The 19,754-nt window shown below is 59.2% G+C and overlaps 1 protein-coding gene and 1 long non-coding RNA gene across 5 annotated transcripts in view; one reads left to right on the forward strand and one right to left on the reverse strand.

Annotated features, from left to right (window-relative positions):
• RAB11FIP5 (RAB11 family interacting protein 5) overlaps window positions 1-19,754 on the forward strand; it is a 26,195-nt gene continuing 6,441 nt past the window's right edge. The window contains exons 1-4 of one of the 3 annotated variants that reach the window (XM_072037921.1): window positions 1-585; window positions 8,461-8,891; window positions 10,027-10,738; window positions 16,016-17,731. In XM_072037921.1, the coding sequence (XP_071894022.1) occupies window positions 158-585; window positions 8,461-8,891; window positions 10,027-10,738; window positions 16,016-17,731 (3,287 nt within the window). In that variant the 5' untranslated portion in view covers window positions 1-157. Of the gene's footprint in view, window positions 586-5,278; window positions 5,647-8,460; window positions 8,892-10,026; window positions 10,739-16,015; window positions 18,326-19,754 lie in introns of those variants that run through there. The other 2 variants (XM_027455855.3, XM_038177827.2) reach the window with 2 other exon arrangements.
• Window positions 12,016-16,326, reverse strand: LOC106018433 (uncharacterized). 2 transcript variants are annotated; one of them, XR_011809299.1, is made up of 4 exons: window positions 16,185-16,326; window positions 15,470-15,649; window positions 12,432-12,560; window positions 12,016-12,261 (listed from the first exon to the last, which is right to left on the reverse strand). It is a non-coding gene; the product is annotated as an uncharacterized lncRNA (long non-coding RNA). The 2 variants fall into 2 exon arrangements; XR_002404085.4 differs by having other exon boundaries at window positions 12,016-12,352.

Below are 19,754 nucleotides of genomic sequence, written 5' to 3' on the forward strand. Positions count from 1 at the left end.
GGCGGGGCTGGGGGCGGGGCTCAGGGCGGCTCCCGCTGCGGCCCGGCTGCGGCAGCAGCAGCGGGGGGCTGGGGGGGGGCTCGGGGCCCGGCTGGGGCGAGCCGGGTCGCGTTATCCCGAGCCCAACCGAGCCCAACCGAGCCCAACCGAGCCGGCCATGGCCCTGCTGCGAGCCGCCCCTTTACCCACCGAGCCTGCACCCTGCTGGCTGCCCACCCACGTCCAGGTGACGGCGGTGCGGGCCCGGGGGCTGCGCTGCAAGGGCGGTGGCAGCACCGGGGGAAGCAGCAGCACCACCACCACCACCAGCAGCAATAGCAGCCCAGCAGCGGGGCCCGGCGACGTGTACGCCGTGCTGGAGCTGGGCCGGCAGCGGCACCGCACGGCCGTGGCGGAGCGGAGCGGGGGCAGCGCAGAGTGGCAAGAGGAGGGCTGCGCCCTGGAGCTGCCCCCCGAGTCCGGCTCGCCCCCCATCCTCACCATCACCGTGCTGCAGAGAGCCCTGCTGGGTGCCGACCGCTTCCTGGGGCGCTGCAGCCTGGCACTGCCCTGCCCGGCCCCCCCACGAGCGAGCGTGGAGCTGGGGTGAGTGGGGGAGGTGGGGGGGGCACCCTAAGGTGGGGGGAGGTTGGGGTGTTGGAGGGTTTGGGTAGGGTCACCCACCCCCCAAGGGGGTTGGATAGGGGGGTGGAGGGGGCCTGGGTGAGTCCTGAGTGTTGGGGGGGGATGTGGGGTCTAAAATGGGAGTGGGAGGTAAGGGGGGGTTACTGGGTGTGTGTTGGCCCCAAAATGGGGGTGGGAGACACAGGGGGGTTGCCAGGTCCGTGTGGGTCCCAAACTGGGGGGCAGAGGCAATGGGGTGTCATGGGGTCTGTGTGTGCCCCCAAAAGTGGTTTGTAGGCAGTGAGGTATCACCAGGTCCCTGTGTGTCCCCAAAAAGGGACTGCAGGCAATGAGGGGTCGTGGGGTCCGTGTGTGTCCCCAAAAAGGGGATTGCGGGCAATGAGGGATTGCAGGGTTCATGCATGGCCCTGGAAAGGTGTTGCAGGGAGTAGGGTGTCATAGGGTCTGTGTGTGCCCCCAAAATGTGATTGCAGTTAATGAGGTGTCACCAGGCCCATGTGTGACCCTCGAAAGGTGTCACAGGGGGTAGGGTGTCATAGGGTCTGTGTGTGCCCCCAAAATGTGATTGCAGTTAATGAGGTGTCACCAGGCCCATGTGTGACCCTCGAAAGGTGTCACGGGGGTAGGGTGTCATAGGGTCTGTGTGTGCCCCCAAAAGGGGATTGCAGGAGGTGGGATGTCATAGGGCCCATGTGAGCCCCCCAGAGGGCCATCACAGGGCATAGGGTGCTATGGGGTCCCTGTGTGCCCCAAAAGGGGATTGAAGTTAATGAGGTGTTACGGGGTCCATGGGAGCACCCAGAAGGATTTCATAGGGGACAAGGAGTCCCAAGGCTCCCCATCACCCCAAATGGAGTCCTAGGGCTGCAAATACCCCAGGATCCTTCCTCCCCTGGGAATTGGGTTGCCACATCTCACAGCCACGTCCCAGTTTGTCCCAGTGCAGGTCCCCATCCCATGGTCCTGCTCCCAGCCCCATCAGGCGCTGCCTCCAGCAGGGATCCCCCTGCGGGGGGGGAGGACTCGCCGTCCTTCCTCCTCCTCCTCCTCCTCCCAGAAGGGTTTAAAAACAGCCTGGCGTTCCCCAGCTTTCTGCCAGGCAGCGGGGAGGCAGGAATGCGGATGAAATTCCTTCGGGGAAGGAACTTTCAGAGCCTGGCCCCACGCACACCCGGCTCCTCCGTGCCCCCAAACCCGAGGAATTCGGCTGGGAGGGCACCGAGCGTGCAATGGGGTCGTGAGCGCTTTCCTGCTGCTCGTGTGTGTCTGAAACCCACCCTAGCTAGCCCTAAAATGGGAGAAAACGGGACAATTTGCCTTTATTTTGCTTTTATTCGCCGGCTGCGCCGGGGAGAAGCCGGGCCTGGCTCCCTCAGCTCGGCCCTAATTCAAACCAGCGCTGCGGCCCTGTGAGGAGAGGGGCCTGTGGCGGTCCCAGCAGGGTTTATGGGGTCTGTGGCGATCCCAAGAGGGTTTCAAGGGGTCTGTGGCAATCCCAGAAGGGTTTATAGGGCTTGTGGCAAAGGTCTGGGCATCAGGGACCGCTGCTCTGTGGGGCAATGTCCGCCCCGGCCTGACCCTGTGGGCCTTGGGGTGCGAGGCCTTGAGGCGCAGGGCTGGGGGTGCCCTGGGTTTTTTATTTATTTTTATTTTTTGCTGTTTGTCTCCCTCCCTTCCTGTAGCTCTGCTTGCATCAGGAGAACCGACTTCCCCTCGCAGGAGCTCTCGAGGCTTTTTTAGCTTCACCCGGGGCCTCCGGGATGGGGGCGAGCATAGGAAACATTGGGGGGGCTCTCAGGCTGCACCCATGGCATCTCCATTCACGTTAACCCCCCAAAGCAGAGCTTGGACATAAAAAACATTTGGGTTTTGGGCAAATATTACTAAAAGTATCTCTTTGCTGTCGGCCTCGCTGTAAGGCGGATGGTTTGCAGGCTGCTGCGTGTTTTTCACAGGGGGGAACCAACTTGTGACACCTCACCCAGCCCCGTCACCAACAGCTTGTTTAGGAGGAAGTTTTTAGCTTTAAAAAAGAAAAAAGGGCAAAATGAACCCAGGCTCCCCACCTCCACACGCAGGCTGTGCCATGCAGATAACCCTGGTGGGGACAAGGTGGGGAAGCGGCAGGGAGGGGGCTGGTGTTACTGTGATGGTGAATGCTGTGGGGCTGAGCCCTGCTCCTGCCCCTCGTCCCCTGCACATTTCCCCTTTTTCTGCCTCATTTGAGGCGCGGGGAGCTCCCTCGGTGCCCCTTTAGTTTTAGGATCCCATCTGCAGCCCTTGCTCCGAGGCACGAAACTGCTGCAGGCTTGAAAAGGTCCCAAAAACGAGGAGAAAAAATAAAAAATAAAAAAAAAACCAAAACACAACAAACCAAAACAGGCCTTGATTGTCAGCGTGTTGACCTTGCTCTCGTTTTGCTGCTGAGTTTTGTTGGGCGGAAACTTTCCCGGTGGTGATTTTTATTTTATTTTTTTTCTCCTTGTTTTCAGCCCGATGGAAAAAGTGCCGTCAAACTTGGACCCGTGGCCTGGAGCGGGGCCGGCGTCCGGTGGCATTTAGGAGCTGCCTGGTTGAGCTCTGAACGTCTCTGTTGTGTCTGGGGGAAAAATCCGCTCCTGGAGCCGCCCAGGAGCAGCCCCAGGGCTCCCGTGGCCTTTTTGGGTATCCCAGGGCTTAAACCAGGCTCCACGGCTCAGGGCTGGCGGCACAGCCCCGGTGCGGAGCATCGTTCCTCACTTCTGACTTGTGCTTTTATTTTTAACCCTCTTGGTCAACAGGCCCCATCCCAGAGCTTTTTTTTTCCCCTGTGTTGATCGCCGTGGCGGGTTTTTGTGTCGGGGGTAAGGACGGAGCCCTGCTGGTGTGGAAACACGTGGATGCTGGGGGTGTCAAAGAGCAAAATTCAGGGTTTTGCAGCACCAGGTCCTGTTAGCATCCTTGCTCCATCCCTGCCCGGAGCCGTGGTGCAAAGTCAGCCGTGGACCTTGGAGGGGTGAGGAGCATCCTTGGGGTGAAGGGATGGTCCCCAAATCCACGCGGGGCTCCCTGGCTGGCTGTTGGGCCTTCCCAAGCTGGTGGTCGTGCCCTTCGAGCAGGGTTCAGGAGGTGAAAAATGTTGAATTGGGTTCTTGGGGGTGGCTGAGAGCGATGGGGAGCACCTCGGATGCTGTGGGCTGTGACGAAATCCTCCTTTTGGGGCTGGAAAGGCAGTCCCGAGGGGTCATTGCATCCCCACGGCATGGCCCGGCCAGGAAATGCTGTGCTGTGTCGAAACCCCGTGGGCAGGGGCAGGATGAAACTCAGCTCGGGGTGCTCCGTGCACCACCCGTGGCCGTGAGGATCGGCTTCCTTGGCCAGGGCTTTGCAGCTCAGGGCTCGGCGGGGGCTCAGGGTTTGGGTTTTCTCCCAGCCTTTGCTCCTGCGGGTTGTTCCGAGCCTCGTGCCTCCGGGTGCTTGGTTCTGTGAGCCCTTCCCCGTGGGTTTACAGGAAAAACGAGCTGCTCCTGCCCACCCTGCCTTCATTTCCACCTCCTTCTCCGTGCCCCAGAATCTGCAGGTGCACCGGGGGAGCCTGCCCAGCAGCTCCTCGCTTTGGGATCCCGCAGAATCATCTCCGGGCTCTTTTTTTTCCCTCTTCTTGGTGTTTTTGGGGCCAGCAGAGCGGTCCTAATCCCTCCTGCCTGGCTTTTCAGGGCATCTGCAGGCACAGAGGATGCAAACCTTGGAAGCTCCGGAGCGTACGCAGATAAATTTAGCTGCGGAGCCCGCTTGCTGCCTGCAGCTATCACCCTCTCCTCTCCATTCATAAATGTTTCACGCTCCTTTTTACGGCTCCTTCAATCTTCCCTCCCCTCCTCTTCCTCCCTGCCCAGCCTGCGCCAGGCTGGGGGAAGTCTCTGAGTTTTTCAGCACAAATTGGTGTGTTTTGGGTTGTGCCTGGTTGCTCCCATGCTGGTGCTGCTGATAACCTCCTGTCCATCCCTGCTCTCTGTCCCGCTCCTGAATGTGGCAGGAATGGATTTGGGGCCACCCCAGAAAACCCAAAACCAAGGGGAGGTGGTGAGGATGCTCAGGAGCTGGCTGGGACAGACCTCGTGCTGAGGATGCGTGCCGGGCTGGGCTTGTTGGAGCCGGACCCACAGGAGGAGCAGGGCAGAGTTGCCTCGTTAGCGTGCCTAATTACCTGCCCAGCAGTTTGCTGCAGCTTCTTTCCAAGCTCTCGGAGGAACGCCTGGAGAGATGGACGTCCCCTGCCTTCCCCATCCACGGGGGGGATCGGTTTGGGTTGTTTTCCATCTGCGCTCCCGGGGATCACCTCGCAAAAGTGGCCACCAAAAAACCAACACGAGACAAACCAAGAGGGAACAAACCAACAGGGAACAAACCTACCCAGCAAAAAGTTTCCCTGCGCCCCTGGGGGAAGCTGCGTCGAAAACACAGACCCAGGTGGGGAGCCCAAATTCCCTGGGTCGTTTCCCACCCTCTGTGCCCCGCGAGCTTCCTCCCCATGGGCCCTCGGGAGAAGGAGCCGTGCCCTTTCTGCAGGTGTTTGGGGTTTTCCCCTGGATCTCCCCTTCTGCCCCCCAGCCCTACAGGGCTCTGGGGTGCCCCCAGCCCTGTCTCTGTCGCTAATTAAAGACGTGGGGCTCCTCTGGCAGCAGGGCTGACCTTGGTGCAGGGATGATTCAGCAGTAAATGATGGGCTGGTGCGGCCGGGGACGAGGCTCTGGCTCCGTGCTGGGCTGTCTGGCTCCATCCTACAGCTCGGGCAGCCGAGCCCTGCGGGGCAGGAGCACCTCGAATCGCTTTGAGGCCATCCTCAGCCACCCCGTCCACCCCAAATGAGCTTTGGGGAGGAGGCCGGCTGCTGGAGAGCTGCAGGAACGCCCTGTCCGTGCGTCCTTCCCTGCCTGCAGCCCCGAATGTGAGGTCTCCGAGTGATTTGGCCACCCAAGGAGGCTCTGAGGAACCTGCTGCTGGGACCAGTCCGGCAGTGAGACTGGGACACCATTGCTGAAGGTACCTGGGGTGTGTGGAAGGGCTCTCAGATCAGGAATTTGGGATGGCCAAGCTGCTGGTGTGGTGCTGAAGGAGTTGTGGAAGGGACGAGGGACGGGAAACCTGGGCTTGGTCTCCCCTGGGATCCCCCCTGCGTGATTATTTCCATTAAGGTTTGGCTCCGTGCCCCCCAAGCCATCTTGGCAGCTGGGGAACAGCCCGATGCAGACAGGTACCTCTCAAACCCAAACTCATTTTCTCCCTGATGGATTTGGGAGCGCCCGAGCTCCTTCCCCCTTGGGTTTTTGGCGGCGTTTTTAGGAGCGCCGCCCTCACTGGGTGCTCCCCGTGCCGCCTGTAAGCGGTCACCCATGGCCTGATGGAGCTTCCCCAGCTGTGGGGACAGCAGGCTCCGTGTGACATTTATCTGCTGGCTGCGAGGAGGGAAATGCTGCTCCCTGCCCCACTGCTTCCAGCTCCTTTTATCCGGGTCACTCATTTACAGGAGCGGGGAGGGCACGGGCCAGGCGCTGACCCCGAGCGCAGCATCCTCGGTGTGGCCGCCTGCCCCCCTTCACCACCAGCTCCTCCGCTCCCTTTCCACGCCAGGAGTTTGTTTTTTTCTTTTTTTTTTTCTTTTTTCTTTTTTTTCTTTTTTTTTTCCCCTTTGCTCAGCACTTTCCGAGCCAGGAGGCTGCTGGGGGGGAGCTCGTGCCTTTCGGGGGCAGCGCGCTCCTCTCCGCGCCTCCCGCTCGGCTCCGATCAATCCCAGCGGCAGCAAAGAGCTGCCGGGCTCTCCTCCCCGATCCTCCCCGCTCTCCTTTTTGCCTCTCGTTTCTCTCCTTGGTGGAGGTGAGTGGGAGGAGAGAGAAAGAGAGAGAAAGAGAGAGGAGCCTCGGCACGGGGAAGGTTTCTGGCTGTGCCGCAGCAGCGCGCTGACCTACATGAGCGCACGGCGATCCCGGAGCAGGAGGAGGGAACCTCGTGCATCCGGAGAGCTCCACGGGGCCCCCAGCTGCTTCCCCTTTTTGGGGCATCTGCAGGGAGCCAGTTCTCCATTTGTGGTTTCCTCTGCTGGGCCCTTCCCCTGCGCCACCCGAGGGGGAAATGCGCTCCGTGGGTCCGGGGGACTCGTACCCAGGCGCAGGGCACGAGGGAAGGAGCAGGCTGGGGTGCTGAGCGTGCCTCTCCAGCCCTCTGTCAGCCCCATTTAGGTACAGACGGGCTTTTGGGAGGATTAAAAACCCAAAATAACCTCGATGTGGAAGGATTTGATCCTCCCAGAGGCTCAGCGGGTGCCACTCACTGAGAGCCCTGCCCCAAAATGCCGCTTCGCCCTCGCCGAGGCGCGTTCCCGACCGGCTGCTGGTTGGCTCTCGGGAGCCCAAAATAGCTCCGTGGTCCTGTGCCAGTGTAAGCAGAGGTCTTCCTTGAGCTGATGGCTTTTTTTTTTTATTTTTGAAGCAGGTTTAAGGCTTGTTCTTTCAAAGGCGTCGCCGGCGAGCACCCAAATGAGGTTTAATGACTGCAGCATTAAAAGGGACGCACGGGGGATGCGGCACAGGGCTTCTCGGGCTGTTTCATCTCATCCTCGCCTTCACCCACCCAGATTTTCTCTCTCGCTCCTTTATTTTTTTTTCCACGGGGTGATGTAAGGTATAAAAATGCCTCTCGGGATGTTTCCCGTCCGATGAGTCAGCCTCACATCACTCATCCCCCCCCCCACAAACCTCTCCCAGGTTTGGCTGCGGGCTCCGTGCGTTTTCCTGCAGCCCTGGCTGTTCCCAAGCCTCAGCTTCCGGTGCTGAAAACCTTAAATCGGGCATTTTGTGGGGGTGGAAGGGGTGAGCTTGGGGGCAGAGCTTTGGGCTCGGGGAGGATTTCAGCCCGTGAAGTGCTGGTGCTCCTCGCTGCCTCCTGATTTGGGAATTCAGGAACTTCTCGGGGCCGTGCTTTGAATTTCCTCCTCAACCCCGGTGATTTCAGCAGGGTCCCGCCCGTCCCCGTGGCTTCACATTTTCCTGCCCTGGCTTTTCCTTTCCAGTCAACACCGAGGATGGAAAACTCGGCGGGGATTTTCAGCTGCTGGGAAGTCACTAGGAGATTCCTTCCAGCTCCTGGAGGACCCTGCAAATCCCCCGGGCTGGGTTTTGGGGCCAGCAAAGCCGCAGCCGTCTCACCCTCCTCTGCCTGGGGTGGTTTGGGAGGAAATCTTTGTGGGGACAAACCCGGGGCCGACCCGATCTCGTTGCCTTCCTGCAGCCGTGTGATAAGTGGCGGGGGTGTTATCAGGTCCCTGTCCCACTTCTCATGGCCTCGGGGCACATGGGGGATGCCCTGGGTGCGGAGATCAGCCCGTGAGATGGGTACAAGCCTCCTGGCTCCACTTTGGGCTTCTGGCTGCCTCATTTTTGGTGGAATTTCTGCAGAATTGGGGCATTGGGGGCCATTACAGAAATATAAATATTTTATATATAAACCAACAGACGTCTGGGTGTGTTGCACCTTCTGTCACCGACCCCTGGAGTAACATGGTGTCAGCACCGACCCCAAACAGAGGGATTTGTTCTGAATCACTGCCTTTACGCACCAAAAAGCAGGCATAAAACTGTCTTTTTTTTTTTTTTTTTTTTAAATATGGGCTCGCAGCAACCTCCCAGCTGGCAGAGGAGGACTCGGGCACTGGTCACATCCCCCTGGCATGCACGGGGGGTGCCTGATGTTGTTGTGGGGACGGTGGCAGAGCTCTGCTGCCCTACAACACCCCCGTGCTGGGGTTTGCAGCACTGGGAAATGATGGAAACCCTTTTCCTTTCCTTCTGTCCTCATCCCCAGGTGGCACAAGCTCCACTCCAAGGCTGGGAAGAAGGAGAAGGAGCGGGGTGAGGTGGAAGTGAGCGTGCAGTTCACGCGCAGCAGCCTGACGGCCAGCATGTTCGACCTGTCCGCCAAGGACAAACCGCGCTCGCCCTTCGGCAAGCTGAAGGACAAGATGAAAGGCAAGAAGAAATACGACCTGGAGTCGGCCTCTGCCATCATCCCCAGCAGCGTGGGCGCCCTCGACGTGGAGGATGACTTCGACGTCGGGGCCAAGAAGTCCAAAATTAAAGGGTTCCTGAAGAGCAAGCTGCGCAAATCCTCCCTGACGCAGTCCAACACCTCGCTGGGCTCCGACAGCACCATCTCCTCGGCCAGCTTGGGCCCGGCTGCAAACGAGGGAACCAAATCCCCCAGCAGACACAGCAGCCTGTCCACGGAGCGCTCTGGTAAGAGGATCAGGGCTTTAAATCCCCCTCCCAGCCTTTTTTTTCCCCTTTTCTTTGTTGCTGCAAACCTGGTCACTAATTCCTTCCCTAAGGAGCAGCGTCCCGCACAAGCCCTCCCGAGACCTTCTCCGTGCTTACTAGAATGAAGGAAAACACCCAAATTTTTGCTTTTAATGCCAAGCCTGTGTGCAGACAGCCGTGCTCCGGGGCTGGTTTGCGCTGCTGCGTGCACACCACGAGCCCGCATGCCACCAACCCTATAGGCAACAGGTTGCAGGGGTTGTGTGGGGCTGTTTCTCCCTTGACACCCCAAAACTGGTCACAAACACCAGCTCGTGGCAGTGACCCTCGAGGAGGGAGGCTGCACGGTGCTGCCTAACGAGGTGCTGGTGGCCAGGGGGCGAAGCAGTGACTGGGTGATTAAAGCAATCCCAGCTCTTGGCGATTTGCAAACAAACAAGGCCCTTGTAGTGAATTAATTCTCGCTGTCCCTTGAAAATGAAACGTAATTAAAGGGCTTAATGGGCTGGAGACGGGCAGTTCCCGGATGGGGTGGGAGTCCTGGGGTGCTGGGCGACGTCCTGGGCATGGCTGGAGCCAGCTCAAGCACCGGGCTGGTGCCGTGGTGAGGGACACAAGGAGGGCAGAGCGGCTGAGCATCACCTAACGCGATTCCTCGGGGAGTTTCTGGAGTCTGCTGAGCTTTTGGCAGCAGCTGCCGGAGGGAGAAGCCGGCGCTGCACTGACCCGACTCGTGCCACGCGGAGCTCGGGGGCTCGGCGGCTTTAATTCAAGGCAAACTCTTCAACCACACCGAGGCACGAGCCCTGGGAGGAGCTTTTGGATGGCTTCTCGCATTTATTATAGATCTCGGATCCTCTCAGACAAGGGTTTTGTCTTGCAAAGCCGTGTGTCTGGATCGGGAGGGGGAGGTGATGCGTGCGTGTGTCGTGTAGCTCGTGCAGCCTCGTGCTTGGGACCCCTGCTTTGTGTTTCCAGTAACTGGCAGAGCCTGGGAGGGAGAAAAACCCGTATAATTTTACAAATCTCATCAGTGTTTAAGTAGCAGATAAGGCTTTTCGTGCCCTTTACACGGAGCCTCACCTGTTTTGTGTTTTTTTCCCCCCCCCCGCAGTGAGGGACTTCTTGCCGTCCCCAAGGCTGACCCACAAGAGAGCCTTCAGCGACGACGTCTCCCAGGTCAGCCCGGTCCTGGAGCCGAAAACCATCCAAAACCTGAAGCCAAAGAGCGACCCCGTGTCCCGCTCCTCCCTCTGCATCAACGGCAGCCACGTTTACGGCGACGAGCCCGCCCTGCACAGCCCCACGCCTGCCCCACGCAGCTCCGCGCCCCTGCCCGTGCCCGGCGGCCCCAGGAGGTCAGAGGAAGGTTTTGGCTTCGTCCCCCTGCACCCAGAGCCCCCCGAGACGCCCTGGGGGGGCTTCGAGAGGACGCAGCCGAGAGATGAGCCGAGATTCATCCCGTCTCCTCCCAGCTTAGTGCTTCAGGAAGAGCTGAAGGTGTCCACCAAAGCCGTGACCCTCAGCAACCACCTGGGCAGAGCCAGGATGGAGGAGAGCGGCCGCTCGGAGAACAAGCCCACCCAGGCTGCGGCCCCTATGGTGTCGTCGGCGGAGACGAGGCAGGAGAAACAGCTGGAAGAATCGAGGAAGGACGAGAAAAAACCCAAAGGGGGCTTCTTCCACCACGGGGGCACCAAGAGTGATACGGGGGGCAGAGGCCAGGGAGAGAAAACGGGAGGCTCGCCCGCGGGAGGCGATGAGAGGAGCAGGGCCGGCGGCTGGTTCGCATCCAAGGAGCCCAAAGAGAGCCCCCAGAAACCCAGGTCAGTGCCACGGGGGTGTTGGTGCCCGGGCTGGGTGGGATCCACCTGCCCCGGGCTCGTGGCTGTGCTGGGAAATGCTCCCCAGCACCGCTGGAGGATCAGCAACCCCGGCTCAGATGGGATCGTGGTGGTGGGGATGCTCCCTTGGCACTGCGCCTCTCAAAGGGGGGGATTTTTAGCTCGATTCTCCCCCCTCCTGTGCCACAGAGCAGCTCGGTGTGGCCTGGTTGGGGAAGGGGAGGTGAATCCCCCTGCGGCGTGGTCGTGCCAGGCATTTCCATGGCCTCAGAGGCCCCCTGTTCCCTTTTAACTACCTCAAAACCTCCCTAGCATCCCGAGCAGGACGTGGGGCACAGCGACGTGCAATCACTTTTTTACTGACATTCCACACCCTCTGCATCGCTGCTCTGGCCCGGGCTTCAGTACTTTGTTAATTGGAGATAATTAATTAATATTTCTCAAGTAACTAACCCCGACGCTGCTCTTTCCTCTTCCTATGCCTCCCCCCCAAGCCTTCCCTGCTCCCGACCGCAAAGCTCCGGCTGTTCTCCCTCCACGTGGTGATTCCTCCCGCGCTGATGAAGCTCAGCCCCTGCTCGTGGCGCAGGCGACGTGGTGCCCGTGCCCTTTTGGTGCTGGCTTTGTCACCAAAATGCCCACGTTTGTCCCCAAAGTCCCCAGCAGCTGAGTAGGGACCTGGGGGCTGACCGAGGGCACGGTGCCCTGGCGTTATCCTCGCTCTGTGGGGTTAAAAGCAGCCGGAGGAAATCAGCAGCTGCTGGAATCCAGAGGGCTGGTGCGTTATCGGGATTTTCTGCGGGTTTGCTTCTGGGTGAGGCCAAACGAAGCTGGTCTCTGGGGAAGGACAGCGTTATTACTGCTCAGGATTGCTTTATTTTATTTATTTTTAATTTCCAGCTGAGCTGAAGCTTCGCCTAGGCTCAGTTTACTGTGGCATGCACCAAGCTCAGCTTTGCAGCTGCCTCTTCTCGGGCATGACAAGGACCCCGTCCCCAAGGGGCTGTCTCGTAAGGAGAAACTCCTCCAGCTGCAGGTTTTGCTCCCCAAAATAGGAACCCCTCCGGAGCAACACGGGCTGGAGGGAACAGATTCCCAGGGGCTCCTTCTGGGATGTCCCCGAGCATCCGAGCGGGCTCTAATTGCGCCCGGCAATTTCCAGGTGGGGAGTAACGAGCTTAAAGCGTGGCAGGAAAAGTCTCTGGTGGAGAACGGCTCATCCTCGGTCATCAGTGGAGAATGGATCAGCTCCTGTTAGGAAGAACTCTCTTTTTTTTTTTTCTTTTTTTTTTTTTTTTCCCTGTCCTCACACTGGGTGACCTCGCGGGCCGTGAGGTTGGAGCCGAAGCTGTTGGAAGATTTATTTGGTGCTGGCGGTGCCGGGGCGAGCACAGGGGTCGATGCCGTCTGTATTTCAATAATCAAACCCGTGTTCTCTCTCAGGCGTGCGATGGAAGAGCTGCCAGGGCTTCTCCGTGGGTGTTTTGTAGGCGTCCCATTTGCATCTGGAGGAGAAGCCAGCCGGCCACTCATTTACCAGGGCAACTTCTGCACCCGGAGACGGATTAACCTTTGCTTCGTAGGGAGAACCGTCCCCTGAATCGAGCAGTTTTATGCCTTAACTTTGAGTTATCTGCAGCAGGGATTTTTTTTTTTTCCCTCCCACTCTCCTGACCTGCAAACCTCAGCTCTGCAGCTCTTGCAGCCTCCTCAATGCCCTCGGCTCGGTCAAATTTCCCCTGCAGCAGGACGTGGGGGAGAGAGCATCAGAAGCCGTCGTGTTTGCGAGATGGAAAACCTCACCCTGTAATTAGCAAAAAGCTCTAATTAGAAATTAGAAAGAAACCTTCCAGCTCAGGTTCAAATCAGCCTGCAGCGAGGACGGGTCTGGCACGGAGCTGCCTGCTCTGCAAAACCCCTCGGGGTTGTTTTGGGGAAGCTTTCTGCTCTGGGCTGTTCTTGTCCACCATGTTTTTGCCCGGGCTCTCTAAGCCCTGGTGTCCGAAGGGCTTTGATAGCAGCTTGGATGGAAGTGGGAGGAGAGAGGGAGGCCTGAATTAAACAAAAAAGGCAGTTCGTTGGGTGTTTGTTGTGTTTTAGGGTTGCGGTGGTGAGGAGTTGTATGTGAGGAAGAAGCTCAGCAGGGTTATTTCGGGCAAGACACAATCGGTTTGAAGATTTTTCAGCCTTTCCCACAATGTTATCGGAGCTCCACAGGTCCCGCTTCCTGCGGCCTGGGTGGGGATGATAAAATGGGGCCGCATCTTGTGCCGGGCAATAGGCAGAGAGAGAAGTTGAACTCCTTTTTTTTATATTAAAAAATATATTTAATTATATATATTTTTCATATAAATCATCACTGTTTGTGGATGAAAAACCCTTTCCTTCTGCTTTCATGGCAGGAAAATGTGAAATTGCTCCCGCCTTGGTCATCACTCCTCTTTTCCATAGTCAGCAGAGGCCAAAAATTGACTCGAGTTCTTCGCTCCTCATCACATGCTCCTAAAAAATGCTTTGATGATGATGATGATTTCATTTCTGAAATGCTGGGAATTGGAGGAAGGTTTCGGGGCAGCACCAGAACCAGGGCACCGCAGATCCCGGCAGGAGCCCCCAGGGTTGCATCTCCGCCCTTCTGTGTCCGCACGAGCTGCCCAGCTCCTCCTCCTGCTCTTCAATGCTAGTTTGACTGTGGTTTTGGGGGCAAATCTGGAGATTTCGTCTCCATTTTCAGCGGCACGAGGGGCCACGTTCCCAAGAACACATCCATCCATCCATCCCAGCCACCAAAACCCTGTCCCCAGATACTGGGGGGGCACCTGTGTGCCTGAGGGGCTTGGAAATCCTGGCCTCGGGTAATGGGGCACAGCTCTCCACGGCCCCACAGAGGGATTTTTCCATCCCACCTTCAGCACAGCTCTTAACCTCGCTAGATTCGGGCCCTGCCCTCCCCCAAACCTGCTTTTTTTTTTTTTTCAGCCCAAGCCTGTTTTTTCTTTATCTGCAGGGCACAGCTACCACCCCTCCTGCTTGTGGTGCACCGAGCCTCAAACCCAGGCTGCGAGCCGCGGGGGGAGATCCTGCACCGAGCGAGCTGCTTCCAGGAGCCTTTCCATCAGGCGGTTGCTCAGCAATATTTTCTTTTCCCTTTTTTTTTTTTTTTTTTTTAATTCTGGGAGGCTAAAATGCGCCGGGGAAGCGCTGCCAACCAAATAAACGAGGGCAGCAAGGTACCCGCTATTTATTTTGGCTGGCAGAGCTGGGGATGGGAGGAGGAGGAGGAGGGTGAGTCAGCAGAGATCTGCTGCGAGCGGAGGTTTCCCTCTAGAGGAGCGTGCCGTGCTGCCAGCCTCCTTCCTCCCAGAGAAGCAGGGTTTCTGTAGGATTTCTGTAGGATTTCTGCAGGATTTTTGTGGGATTTCTGCTCCTGGGGAGTGTGGATCTGTTGCCAGCACCCGGCCAGTAACCAGAGCGGGGAGGTTAGCGCTGGTTACTGGTGTAACTGGTGTGTTGGAGAGCCTTGCTTGGTGGGCATCATCAGGAGTGGGGACAGGCGGTGGAAATCCCTCTTTGGTAGGGGGTTTTGGGGGAGGGATGTTCACCGGGAGGAAAAAAAATAAATAAAAGGAAGGAAACGCGGGCTCCTGCCGCAGATGGAGGCTGTTGGAGGATACCGTGAGCCTCTGGAGAGCCTCAGTTTGAGGGAGATTGGAGGAAAAGGTGAATTTACAGCGAGTGGTGAAGGAGCCTGTGGCTAACGTGTGCCCAGCTGAGGGGCTGGGATGGCAAACACCAAACTGAGAGAATTTGGGGCACCTCGGTGGCCCTGTCTGCCTGTGCAGCCCCTGGCACGTTGCCTTGTGGCCTTGGTGTGGCTTTTTGGGAAGAGCACAGAGCATGAGGGTGCTGTGTGCAGTGCCAGCGGAGAGGCTGTCGGGCTGCATCCCCTTCTCCCATTGCTTCTCCTGTTTTTTTTGTGTTCCCCATGAGCTTAAAGCACTGCTCAGAGAGTTTCCTCTGCAGTGGTGCACGCCTGGCTGCCCACTCTGGGTTTTCCACCCCGTTACGTGCCAGGGAGAGGCACGGAGACACGATGGATGCACGGGGACGGGCACCACTGCTGCTCAGTGACAGCAGGAGAGGGCACCCACGAGCTGTCTGTGCCCGCAGCGCTGCGGGAGGTGCTGCTTTTGAGTGGAAATGAAGGTTTTTTGGGGGGCTTTTTGGTGCCTGGATGATTAGTTCTGCTCAGCAGCAGCTTGCCGGAGTGTCTGGTGTGTGCCAGAGTTGGTTTGGCCGTGTGCATGTGGGCAGATGCCCTACAAATGCCACCTCCGAGCTCAGAACCTTAAACAAGGGAGGAAGGAGGAGTTGTCGGGGTGTTTTTGGGGCTTGCAGCGGGACTTTGGAGCTGCCAGAAGCGGAGCAGGGGGTCCCTTCGCCCTGCTGCGGTGGGCACAGGTCCTGCCGCACCACGCATCGCTCGCAGACGGAGGCGCAGAGCTTCCAGGACACCACAAAATGTTAGCGTTTGCCTCAAGGTGGCATTTTTGTGCTTTAAAATATTTCTTTTGTGTGTGTGCGTGTGTCAAAACCATCCACAATGAGTGAAAATAGCTGCCCGAGCCACTTTGCCATTGAGGGGGCAGAACTGCAGCAGCTCCCCCGGCTCGTGGTGCTGAGCCCCGTGGAGCTGGTGCTTGCCCATCCTACCTGCACGAGCAGCCGGCGCTCACAGCCTCTTCTCTCATCCCTGCGCTGTTCCTCGCTGGCTGGGTTGTTGCAGCAGAGCCTCGGGAGGGCTGGGGTCAGGGTCACCTCCACCTGCCTGCGAGGTTTTGGCCGGAGAAACCTTCCTAGAGCCCCCAGATTGCAATCCTCGAGGACTGGTGGCTGAAAATTAGAGAAGAAAATTGGTTTTAGCCCCCTCTGATAACTCCCCTACGCGCGTGCGTGCAGCCCTGTCGCGGCACTAACCAGGAGGACCCTTTTGTCTTCCCTCCACAGCCTGGAAGTGTCTCCTCAGGTAGAAACCAGCTCAGCTGCTCCCGCTCCTCCTTTTCCTCCCCGCTCGTTTCCTCCTCCCGCCGCCGCTCGCATGCCGCCCGCTCACCTCCCTCCCTCTGCAGGAGCCGGCCAGCCTGGCTGCTTGTCCCCTACCAACCCCTTCCTCAGCTCCCTGCAGAGCAACCCCTTCTTTGAGGACCTCGTGGCGGAGCAGGTACTAAATTCTCCTTCACCTACTCGCTTTTTCTCTAGCTCCCCACCTGGGCCGCCTGCTTCAACAGAGGTCGCTGCTGGCAGCTTGGGTTCCTCTGCGGATTGCAGCCCCCCTGCCTCCCTCCGCCTCCCGGACCTGCTGAGGGATCCTCCAGCCCCAAACGTTGGCGTCCCCGTGCCCGAAACTGCTCCCCCGCCGCATGGAGACCTTCCTCCTCCGGCCGAGCAAGCCGCCACCGCTCCTCTTCCTCCTCCTCTTCCTCCTCTCTCCGAGTGGGACGCCACCTTCGAGGCTTTTGCCAGCAGCAGGCTCAACCCGGAGGCGAAGGAGGAAAACCTCTCGGCTCCAGCGTTGGTGGAGGGCATCGCCTTCATCGATGATCCCGAGGGGATGAGCCCCGCGGGGGGATCGGCCGAGAAGGGGGCGAAGGCGTTGGAGAAGCCGCAGGTCGGCGGCGAGGTGGCCCCGGCGCTGATGCCTTGGACGAATTTCTCCGGGTTGGACGTGGGGGCCAACCTGGTGAGCACGACGCAGGAGGCGACGGTGATAGAGGACGTGCTGAGCCCCGTGTCCGCCGGCTCCGGGGGGAGGAGGAGGAAGAGCAGCACGCCGATGGTTTGGGCACCCGCGTTTTCCCCTGGAAAGGAGGCTTCGGCGGCACGAAGCGCTGAAAAACGCGATGGGGAGGGCGAGGAGAATAACGAGGAGGAAAGCTCGAGTTTGGGGGAGAATGGCTGGATGACCATCGCCACCGAAACCGCTTCTGAGCCCTCGGAGAGCACCCACAGCATCGGCCAGGAGAGCGCCTTCGGGCAGCGGCCGTTCCTTGGCGAAGGTGCCTCGGAAGCGAAAAGCGCCCCCGGTGCCACCGCTTGCATCCTGCCCAGAAGCAAATTCCCCCCCGAAACCTCCTCCCAGACGCTGCCGGGGGGCAACGTGGCTGCCGTGCCCCCGCGGGTGCTCCCGGAGGGGGCTCTGAGACGCTTCCCCGAGCCGGGAAGGGACCCCCAAGGTCCCCCGGGGGGCCGGGAGGAGATGTTTGACATCAGGACCTCGGTGTACCGGCTGCAGGCGAGCATGAGGCTGGAGGCCGGCGAGGGCCACCTGAGGCTCAGCTCCGACGTGCGCGAGAGGCGCCTGGTCCTGTCCCCGTGGCCGGCTGTGCGAGGGGAGCAGGAGGAAATCGTGGTGCCCAGCTCGGATGCGTCGCCCCCAGCGCCGCCCCCCAAACCTCCCAGGTGGTTCGCGGCCGCGGGGGGCAGAGGGGATGAAGAGGAGGAGGAGGAGGAGGAGGGGTGTGAGATGAAGGGGAGGCAGCAGGGCGGCAAGGGAGGTGCTGAGGGTCTGCAGGGGGACGTGGAGCTGCCCCCGAGCGGCGAGACGTCCGTCCTGGCACCTCCCAGCCCGGCTGCACCCGGAGCCGCCACCACTGCTGAGGCTGCTCCCGAGATCCCAGCCCCCGGGGACGCCTCTCTGGGGACGGAGCCATCGGAGATGAGCGGGGAGGATGCGGCCGAGCAGTTTGAGACGTGCCCGTCGAAGCTCTCCCTGAGGAGCTGGAGCCAGCCAGCTTCATCCCCTCAATCCCCGGGGCCGGGAGGTGGTGATGAATTGGAGACAGCCCCCGAGCAGCAGCAGTTCCCCGAGGAGCTGAGTGTTTCGGGACTCACCCCGTCTTCCAGGCTGGATTCAGGCCAGTCTGAAGCTTTCTGGACGGCCGTGGAGGAGCAGGAGGCAGCGGGCTGGCCCCAAAGGTTAGCGCCTGGGCACAGCCCACCCCAACCCGAGCTGGAGCTGGTGGTAGGGCACGGTGCAGGGCGGCACGGGCAGGCTCGGGGCCGGCCATCCGAGCTCCAGCGCTCATCCGACAGCAGGATGGACTTCAAGAAGGCTGATTTCTGGAAGGCAGATGGAGCAGAGGAGAGAAATGAGCAGGATGCTTCAGTGCCGGGCAATCCCTTTGTCCTGGCAGCCAGCCCCATCACCCCGAGCAACCCCTTTGTGGAAAAGCCACCAGAACCCCTCCCCGTGCGAGCCGTGCCGCCCGAAAAGCTCGGTCAAGGCTTCGGCTTCCCCCAGCTCCCCGAGGAAACCCTGCAGCCCACTAACCTCCCCGGGGAGCCTCCTTCCCTGCATGCCAGCCAGCCCTTGGCCTTCTCCACCCCTTTCCTCGTGGCTGCCACTAACCCCGAGCCGTTCCATTTCCCCTCCCCTGCCGCCAGCAGCCGCGCAGCAGCAGCCCAGCCCTGCCCTTGGCTGCAGTCCGGTGACACGCCAGCTTCAGCCCTCGTGGTTTTGCCCAGGGAGACACAGCCAGCTGAGAAGCCCTTTTGCCAGCAGACGACCAGGTGAGCACTCCGGGGAAGGCGAAGGGTTTGTGTTTCTGGTCGAGGTGTGACCCCCAGCTCGCTGTCGGCAGCTCCTGGACACCACGGAGGTGCCCTCCGTCTCCTTCCCCTCCTGATCCATACCTGTGGTCCCCAAGAGTCCCACCTGGGCTGCCCAAACCCTCAGCTCTCTCGGATTTCGGTGGGGAACAGCCACTGCTCTCCCCTCTTCGCCCTAATCCGGAGCAAAAGGTTTGGCACGGCCGAGCTCTGCCCCAGCTGGATGTGCAGCCACAAATTGCATCTGCATTTTGCTCGGTGCTGATTTTGGCTCCATCATCTTCCCCCTGCTTGCAAAGCGTGGCTGCCAGGAGAGCTTCCAGCTGGCCCAGCTCTCGTGAGCTCCTTCATGGCATGTGCACGGCTCCTGCCCCTTCCATTCATTCAGCTTTGGTCCCTTTTTCCTTTTTAAACCACCTCCAGGTACTACAAACTTCTCTCCATAGCCAAAATAAACATGAGTTTCGCCGGGGCGGTGGCAAAATGCCCTTCCCCACTCCCCTCTGCCAAGGTGCCCACCAGTAAGGAACCAAGCAGGGCTTAGCCATGGGGCTACTGGGAGGAAAGAAAGCTTTCTTCCTCCTCCCAGGTCTTGTGCTGGTAGAAAAGCTGTGAAGTGGAGAAAGGTGCTGAGTTTAGGGCATGGAGTCTCTTCTCTGTGTCCTGTATTTCTTCTGGCTTCCCTGGTGGCCCTTCCTCGGGTCTTTCTGGGCAGGAGGAGGTTGTCCCAGGCTCTTTATGCTCAGAGCACCAAGGGTCAGGTTCCCTGTGCTGGAAAACTCTTATGGTTCACACGGGGACCTGGTTGTCCTGGCAGTGATTTGATCAGCCTGTGACAGAAGGCAAGTGGTGCTTTTTGGGGCTGCTGAAGTGATAAAATCCCTTCTGGCCCAAGAATAATGTGGGAAATGCTCCTGGGGAGAGAGAGGACAGGAGGATGGGGATGGTAGAACCTACCTGAGCTCCACTCCTGCAGGAGGATCCCTCCTTGGTGTGTGGTTGGTGTGCAGAATGATGCTGGGAGCAAAGACCAGCAAGAGATGGGGCTGATAAAGAAAAAAATCACTTATCGAGGCCAGGTCCTTCAATCCCTCTTAACTGGATCATTCATTCTCTGTCCGATCACCTTGTTCAAAACCTGCAAGCAGCGGATACGCAGAGTTCTGTGAGCATTTCATGGAAAGAGAAGTGTCCTGCCAGCCCTACGGGGGAGCTCGGGCAGGGAGAGGAGTCAATAAGGTGTGCTCCCAGCCACCTTTCAGCACCCCGTGCAGCCACTCGAGGGAAGAAAGTGGGATCTGAAGAGGTGCTCATCCTTTTGGTGCTGGCTTCTGTCACCTTACGTGTCTCAGAAGTCCTTGAGCATCTCCAGGCTGGTTCCTCTGCCTGT

The sequence above is a fragment of the Anas platyrhynchos genome, chromosome 4 (genome assembly GCF_047663525.1).
Source record: "Anas platyrhynchos isolate ZD024472 breed Pekin duck chromosome 4, IASCAAS_PekinDuck_T2T, whole genome shotgun sequence".
In the NCBI taxonomy this organism is placed as follows: Eukaryota; Metazoa; Chordata; class Aves; order Anseriformes; family Anatidae; genus Anas; species Anas platyrhynchos.